Below are 8,692 nucleotides of genomic sequence, written 5' to 3' on the forward strand. Positions count from 1 at the left end.
AAAAAAAAAAACCATGCCCGCACTGACCGCCCGCCTGGGTGGGAAAGCAAGACCGGGTCTAAAAAAAAAAAAAAAAAAAAAAAGAAAATTCCTGGCCTCAAATGAATCCTCCTGCCTCTGCCTCCCAAAGTGCTGGGATTGCAGGTGTGAACGATCACGCCTGGCTCTTGTTATGTTTCCTTATTTTCTGTGACTCCATGAGAGCAGGTCTGGGTCCACTTGGTCCCTGCTGTGTCTCTGATGCCCCGAGCCAGACCCACCCCCCTGCAGGCAGGCACCCAACACATGTTTGCTGACCCATGGGATCCATGCATTTCATTGTCCCTTGGGTGGACGGTGTGTGGTCTGAATAGGATCTACCCCAGTAGTGGAAGTTCTCATCTGCTCAATTTCACAGAATTCTGGTTTAGAATTTGGGCTCCTCTCCCCCAACATTCTGGAGGGAAACACTACCATGTGGGACAGCGGGGTCCTCAGCTCAAGGAGGGTTCCTCCTTCTGCAACCACTGCCCCTGATAGAGGTCCCTCAATGAGCACGTCCCTGAGTTCAGGTCCCTGAGGAAGGAACTCAATTTCAGGCCAGGACATAGGCTCTGGCTGGCTCTACCCAGAACCAAGTTCAAGTCCAGCACTCTCCCGCCCCCTACCCACTTTCAAGCCAGACAGCCTTAGAATTCAGCCTCCCCTGCTTGAGATCCAGGTAAGCTGATCCTGGACCCTCTTTGAGCCTCAGTTTCCTCATCTGCAAAACGGGAGACACAGCAGTGGTTGCGCCTGCCGCAAAATTTAACAAATATAGAATGGAGGGAGGGAGGGAGGAAGAGAGGAAAGGAGGGAGGCAGAGATGCACGGAGTGGTGGGGAGAGGGAAGTGGGGAGGGAAGCTGTCCCCCCAGCCTGAGGCCAAAAGAGGGAAAGAGGCTCATCCAGGTTCACCCAGCCCCCAGCCGGGCCTCCGGGGCGGTGAGGCCGGTCCTCCTACCTCCTGGGGCCAGGCCCCCGCGCCAGCTCGGCGCCCAGGTGGCCACAGAGCGCAGCGAGCAGCAGGCAGGTGAACCCCAGCACCAGCACGAGCGCGGCCAGCGCGGCGGCCAGCGGCAGTAGCGCCCCGGCCGCGTCTTCGGGCAGCCCGGGGCCGGCGCCCAGCTCCTGGCCCAGCCCGTCCGCGCGCAGCCCCCGCAGCTCGGCGCGGCCCGCCTGCAGCTGGAACAGCAGCTGCGCGCCCAGCGCCGTCAGCACGGCCGCCGCGATGCCCAACAGGGTCATTGCGGCCAGCACCCGGCCGCCGTAAGAGCGAGACATGGCGAGGGTTCCCGCTGGCCGGGGGAACAGTTGAGGAATCGAAGTGGTTTTAGGGGGCAGGGGAGTTGGGGGGAGTCCGAGGGTCCCCAGGGGGTCCCCGAGGGGGCGGGGCCGCAGGGAGTGTCTGCAAGTTCGGGGGCTGGGCTGGGGGTCGCCAGATGGACGGGGGCTCTGGGGTGCTGGTCGCAGCGGGGACGCCGAATCTCCGCGAAAACTTGGGACAAAGTCTTTTCTCCTCCCTCCCGGGGCCCCGCGGGCGCCCCCTCTTGGTCCGCTGGGCCTGGCGGGGCGGGGCCTGGCATGGGACACAGGGCGGGGAGGCCCCACGAGGGACTGGATCGCGGGAACCCCACAGCTCTCTAAGTTCAGAAAAGGGCACCACCTCGCCCCCTGCCGCCCTAAGCATCAATTTTATTGTTTAAAACAAGAAAAAGGAGGCCTGGCGCGGTGGTCCTCGCCTGTAATCCCAGCACCTTGGGAGGCCAAGGCAGGCAGATCACAAGGTCAAGAGTTCCAGACCAGCCTGGCCAATATTGTGAAACCCCGTCTCTACTAAAAACACAAAAATTAGCCGAGTGTGGTGGCCGGAGCCTGTAATCCCAGCTACTTGGGAGGCTGAGGCAGGAGAATTGCTTGAACCCAGGAGGCGGAGGTTGCAATGAGCTGAGATCATGCCATAAATAAATAAACAAACAAACAAATAAATAAATTTTAAAAATAAATAAATAAATAAATAAAAAAGAGAAAGGAGGCCAGGCGTGGTGGCTCTCGCCTGCAATCCCAGCACTTTAGGAGTCCGAGGCGGGTGGATCACTTGAGGTCAGGAGTTCAAGACCAGCCTGGCCAACATGGTGAAAAAAAAAAAAATTAGCTGGGCATGGTGGTACATCCCTGTAATCCTAGCTACTTGGGAGGCTGAGGTGGGAGGAATGTTTGAATCAGGGAGGTAGAGGTTGCAATGAGTCGAGATTGCACCACTGCACACTCCAGCCTGGCTGACAGAGTGAGACTCTGTCTAAAAAAAAAAAAAAAAAAAAGAGGGAGAGAGAAAGGGCTGGGTGAGGCGGTACATGCCTGTAATCCCAGCACTTTGGGAGGCTGAGGCAGGAGGATGGCTTGAGCCCAGGAGTTTGAGACCAGCCTGGACAACATAGCCAGACCTCATCTCTACAAGAAATAAGGAAGTTAGCCTGGTGTGGTGGCGCAGGCCTGTGGACCCAGCTACTTTAGGGACTGAGACAGGAGGATCGCTTGAGCCCAGGAGGTCAAGGCTGCAGTGAGCTGAGATCACATCACTGCACTCCAGCCTGAGCAACAGAGTGAGGCCGTGTCTCAAAAAAGAAATAACAAAATTTAAAAATTCACTTTTCATTTTATCTTAACCCAGGGACTCTGTCATTGGCTGCGATTTCCCCTCTGCTTACCTCCTTCAAGACTTTGGGTAAATGTTGCTTCCTCCAGGAGGCTAGGGAGAATCCTGGATCCCTTCCCTAACTGGTCCCCCGTTATTCCCACAGCACTTTAAAAAAATCGAAATGAAACTTACATAACATAAAATTAACCATTTTATTCAGTGGCATTTAGTGTTGTCCAACCATTACCTCTGTCTAGCTCCAAAAGATTTTCATCCCCCCATCCCTATTAGAAGTCACTCCCCATTCCCCCTCCTCAAGCGGCTGACAACCATTTCTCTACTTCCTGTTTCTGTGGATTTGCCTGTTCTGGACATTTCATATCAATGGAGTCATACAAGAGGTGGCATTCTGGCTTCTGTCACTCTGCATCATATACTCAAGGTTCATCCAGGCTGTAGCATGGATCAGTGCCTCATTCCTTTTTATGGCTGTGTAATATTCCATAGCGTGTCTGGAACACATTGTGTTCATCCATTCATCCATTGATGGGTATTTGTGTTGTTGCTTCCTTTTGGTGGAGGTGACTAATGCTGCTATAAACGTGTACGCACAGGTATCTTCTTGAGTCACTGCTGTCAACTCTTGTGGGCTGTGGACTCCTAGGAGTGGAGTTGCTGAGTCACATAGTTACTCGATTTTAACTCTTTGTGGGACCCTCAAGCTTTTCCATAGCAGCGGCACCATTTTCCATTTCCACCAGCAATGTCTGAGGTTTTTAAAAATAATTTTCTGCACATCCTCCCCAACACGTGTTTCCTTCTGCTTTCCTCCTCTTCCTCCTCCTCCTCCTCCTCCTCCTCTCCTCCTCCTCCTTCTCCTTCTTCTTCTACTGTTTTTTTTTTTTTTTCATCAAGGCCTTGCTCTGTCACCCAGGCTGGATTGCAGTGGTGTGGTCATAGTTCATTATAGCCTTGACCTCCTGGGCTCAAGTGATCTTCCTGCCTCAGCCTCCCCAGGTAGCTGGGACTACAGGTAAGCACAGCATGCCTGGATAATTTTTAAGCATTTTAATTTTTTTTTTTTTTTTTTTAAGATATGGGGTCTTGCTATGTTGGTCTGGTCTCAAACTCTTTATTCCCAAGTGATTCTCTCACCTCAGTCTCCCAAAGTGCTGGGATTACAGGAGTGAACCACCACACCCAGCCTCCTCCTCCCTCATCATAACCATTCTTCCTCTTCTTTCTTTTTTTTTTTTTTTTTTTTTTTTTTTTTTTTGAGATGAACTCACTCTTTTGCCCAGGCTGGAGTGCAGTGGCGAGATCTCGGCTCACTTGCAACCTCCACCTCCCGGGTTCAAGCGATTCTTGCACCTCAGCCTTCCAAGTAGCTGGGATTACAGGTGGCTGCCGCAACACTCAGCTAATTTTTGTATTTTTAGTAGAGATGGGGTTTCACCATGTTGGCCAGGCTGGTCTCAAACTCCTGGCCTCAAGTGATCTTCCTGCCTCGGCCTCCCAAAGTGTTGGAATTACAGGTGTGAGCCACCATACCCAACCAGTTTTTTAAATGTTTTTGTAGAGTTGGGGTCTTGCTATGTTGGTCTGGTCTCAAACTTCGTATGCCCAAGCTAACCTCTCACCTCAGCCTCCCAAAGTTCTGGGGGATTACGGGGGTGAGCCACCACACCCAGCCTCCTCCTCCCTGAAAACAGTCATTCTGGGCCGGGCGCGGTGGCTCAAGCCTGTAATCCCGGCACTTTGGGAGGCCGAGACGGGCGGATCACGAGGTCAGGAGATCGAGACCATCCTGGCTAACACGGTGAAACCCCGTCTCTACTAAAAAATACAAAAAACTAGCCGGGCGAAGTGGCGGGCGCCTGTGGTCCCAGCTACTCGGGAGGCTGAGGCAGGAGAATGGCGTAAACCCGGGAGGCGGAGCTTGCAGTGAGCTGAGATCCGGCCACCGCACTCCAGCCTGGGCGACAGAGCCAGACTCAGTCTCAAAAAAAAAAAAAAAAAAAAAAAAAAAACAGTCATTCTGATGCTTATGAAGTAATATCTTATTGTGGTTTTTATTTGCATTTCCCTAATAACTAATGATGTTAAGCATCTTTTCATGGGCTTTTTGACTGTTCATATATCTTCTTTGGAGAAATGTCTATTCAAGTCCTTTCTCCATTTTAATTAATTTTTTGTAGAGATGGGGTCTTGCTATGTTGTCCAGGCTCATCTGGAACTCTTAAGCTCAATTGATCCGCCCACTGGGGCTCCCAAAGTGCTGGGATTATGGGCTTGAGTCACTGCACCTTGCCTGGAATCATTTTTTTTTTCAGGTTTGAAAATTTTGGGGTCCCTTGAAAAGAGTTTGTGGGCACTGTGCCCTCAGTCTTGTAGGTAAAATGGCCCCAAGGAAGAGTATGGGGTGAGGGTGACCCTTCCTTTCCAGGTGGCCTCCTTCTTTGCTCTGTGACTTTGGGCACATCCCTTAACCTCTCTGGGCCTCCTCATCTGTAGCAGGAACCTGTTCCTTCTTTCAATTAATTAATTAATTAATTCATTCATTCATCAGGCCTCAGCCTAACACTCACTCGTTCATCATCACCAGTGTTAGGGTGAATTTTCCATGTTTTCCAGGTAAGGAAAAGTCTCAAATTGAGGGGCGCAGCAATTCATTTGGATCAGGGCTACAGTTTTGCTCCGGGTGGTGGGAATACAGAGATATAAGATACTTTCCTGTATTCATTCGAGGAACATCAGTGGAGAGCCCATCTATGTGCTGGGCTTTGAGAACCCGGGGGTGACCAAGACAGGCCCTGCTCTCCCTTCCAGTGCTCACAGCCTGCCTGGTGGGGGAGGTGGAAACATACATGAAATCCCACAATAAGGGGACACTTACCTAAGGTGGCCAAAATTCATTACAGTGCTGTCTTAGGTTTTGCCGTTATTTGTTGGGGGTTGCGGGAACACAGATACCAAGGTCTGGTCCTTGTATGTGGGATGATTCTCTAGTTTGGGGGTGTCTGGCTTCAACTTGGAATGTTAACCCTGCTAACAGGCCCCACTCTGCTCATGGTAGATGGTGAGCTCATCTACCTTGGCCTTTTGCTAAGCTGCCCTTCTCATTCCAGCTCAGACAGGTGGGGAGTGGGTAGGTGGGGATGGGGGGGTGAGACTTGGAGAGTTCCACTATACAGATCAAGTCACACGGCCTGACAGGGACAGAGGGTGGACTTCCTCAACCTCACTGCCCAGACAGGGATGGCTGGTCACTGCATGTTGGCTGGAACAATAGTAACAATGCTGACAGGTTGCATAGCCTGTGATTTGTTGGAAAAGGTAACCTGGTATGAGGTACAGATAATTTAAGTGATTTTTATTTTATTTTTCGGGGGGACAGAGTCTCCCTCTGTTGCCCAGGCTGGAGTGCAGGGGCGCAATCTTGGCTCACTGCAACTTCCGCCTCCCAGGTTCAAATGATTCTCGTGCCTCAGCCTCCTGAGTAGTGCCACCTGAGTAGTCGCGTGCCACCACGCCGGCCGATATTTTTTAAGTAGAGACGGGCTTTCGTCACATTGGCCAGGCTGGTCTTGAACTCCTGACCTCAGGTGATCCACTTGCCTCGGCCTCCCAAAGTGTTAGGATTACAGGCATGAGCCACCACGCCCAGCCTCAATGCACCCATTTCACAGATGTGCCTCCTGGAGTCCAGAGAGGGCTGCTGGAACATGAAGCATCAGGCAGCACCAGGATCCTGAGCTGGGTCAATTTTCCAACCTGGAGGTTGGAAGTGGAGGTGAGCATGAAATGAGGTGGTCATCCAGTATTCAGGACCCTCTGGCCTCCCAGGCCCCCAACCACCTTCCTCCTGTCAGCCAGACTCCCGCGCACCGTAGTCACGCTTGCTAGTTTCCACGGACACGCGTGGCCTCCCAGGAAATCCTTTCCGGAGACCCGACACGAGAGGAGTGGTTTGCATCTCATTTGAAAGTTAGGCCCCGCCCCGACGGTGTAGCAACTCATCCTGCCGCTAGGGGGCGCCAGAGGCCAAACCAAACAGTTGGTGAGCCTAGCAAACTGCTCCTCCTTCTGCACTGACGTGCCTGGGAGAATCTGCCTTAAATCTAATTTTTCAGAGGAAGGGATTAGGGTTTAGAGAAGGTAGATAGTCTCACAGGCTCAAAGCCAGGAGATGGTTCTAGATCGGAGTTTTTGATGTCTATATTCTGCTGTCTTCCCTGGTAATGTCCCGGTCCACGAGGAACAGAGTGAAACCTGGGAGACTCTTGGCTCCTGCGGGCAGCCGCGAACCCCCAGTCCACGTGGTACCAAATATTGAAATACATCCCGTGTAACATATAAATTTGTTGTTAAAGGATTGTTGTGATTTTGTGTATGAAATATGTGGGCAACTCCGCCGGGCGCGGTGGCTCACGCCTGTAATCCCAGCACTTTGGGAGGCCGAGGCAGGTGGATCACCAGAGGTCAGGAAATCGAGACCAGCCTGACCAACATGAAGAAACCCCATCTCTACTAAAAATACAAAAATTAGTCTGGTGGTGTGCCTGTAATGCCAGCTACTTGGGAGGCTGAGGCAGGAGAATCGCTTCAACCCGGGATGCGGAGATCATGCCATTGCACTCCAGCCTGGGCAACAAGAGTCAAACTCCGTCAAAGGAAAAAAAAAAAAGTGGGCAACTCATTTAATGTAGGATGGGCTCGGCGTTTTCAGCACGTTTGCTCTATTTTAGTTGGGATTTTCTCATTTTTTGATCCATTAATTACTCCTCCTCAGCCAGGTCTCAGAAATATTTATAGAGATCCTTGAGGCCGGGCGCGGTGGCTCAAGCCTGTAATCCCAGCACTTTGGGAGGCCGAGACGGGCGGATCACGAGGTCAGGAGATCGAGACCATCCTGGCTAACACGGTGAAACCCCGTCTCTATTAAGAAATACAAAAAAACTAGCCGGGCGAGGTGGCGGGCGCCTGTAGTCCCAGCTACTCGGGAGGCTGAGGCTGGAGAATGGCGTGAACCCGGGAGGCGGAGCTTGCAGTGAGCTGAGATCCGGCCACTGCACTCCAGCCTGGGCGACAGAGCGAGACTCCGTCTCAAAAAAAAAAAAAAAAAAAAAAGAGATCCTTGAAAAGCTCTTCCTACTTTATCGCCCTGACCCGGGAGGCTCAGATGCGCACCTGGAAGACCAGAACAGGCCCCTGGGTGTGAGGGGATATCTCAGAACAGAGAACCCCCTGCCACTCGCTCCATCCTAGCTCCCACCCTCCCCTGCATGGGGATCAGAACAGACATCACCCCTCCCCCTCCCCACTTCGCCTCCACCCCTCTTCATCAGGGAGCTCAGAACAGCCCCCCAGCCCCGCCTGCCCCCGGAGGAGTGCTTGGAACCCAGACAGTCCCCTACTCCGTGCTCCCACACTGAGCTCCGTCCCGCCCTACTCCTGCGGAGATTTCGGGCAATCCCCTCCCCCTCCCCTCTCCTCGGCTCCCAACAGGCTCATTACAGATTCTCCTCCCGCGGCCTGCCCACCTGGGGCAGAGGAGGACTCAGAACAGCCTCCCGACTTCCATCCAGCCCTCTCTCCCCGCAGTGGGGGGGCAGGCTTTTCATAGACCCGCCACTCCTCCACCAGTCCTCCCCAACTATGGGGTCAGAAGAGCCCTGCTCGGTCCCGCCCTCCGCCCTGGCCCTCCCACCCCACATCTCCACCCCCACTCCCTCCCAGCTCTCCACCTCCGGAGTGGAGGGGCTCATCACCAAACCCCAACTCCTCCACCCTAGGCGGGTCATAACAGCCGCCCGTGACCCTGCTCTCCGCCCTGGCCCCACCCACCCCCACTCCCACCTTCACCCCCATCCCGCTGTCTTACAGGGGGGCGGGGGAGGAGGGTTTCCGTTTGTTTCTTTGGGAACAGGATCTCCCTTTGTCGCTCAGGTTGGAGTGAGGTGTGCAAGTGGAGCGATCACAGTTCACTGCAGCCTTGACCTCCCGGACTCAATCCATCCTCCCACCTCAGCCTCCG

At 53.2% G+C, this 8,692-nt stretch overlaps 1 protein-coding gene across 1 annotated transcript in view; it reads right to left on the minus strand.

Annotated features, from left to right (window-relative positions):
* The window catches only part of TMEM221 (transmembrane protein 221), a 13,902-nt gene extending 12,379 nt beyond the window's left edge, over nucleotides 1–1,523 (minus strand). Inside the window, exon 1 of the mRNA XM_025368765.1 lies at nucleotides 982–1,523. Within this exon, the coding sequence (XP_025224550.1) occupies nucleotides 982–1,301 (320 nt within the window). The 5' untranslated portion in view covers nucleotides 1,302–1,523. The remainder of the gene's footprint in view (nucleotides 1–981) is intronic.
* Between the last annotated feature and the right edge of the window lie 7,169 nt (nucleotides 1,524–8,692).

The sequence above is a fragment of the Theropithecus gelada genome, chromosome 19 (genome assembly GCF_003255815.1).
Source record: "Theropithecus gelada isolate Dixy chromosome 19, Tgel_1.0, whole genome shotgun sequence".
Classification (NCBI taxonomy): Eukaryota; Metazoa; Chordata; class Mammalia; order Primates; family Cercopithecidae; genus Theropithecus; species Theropithecus gelada.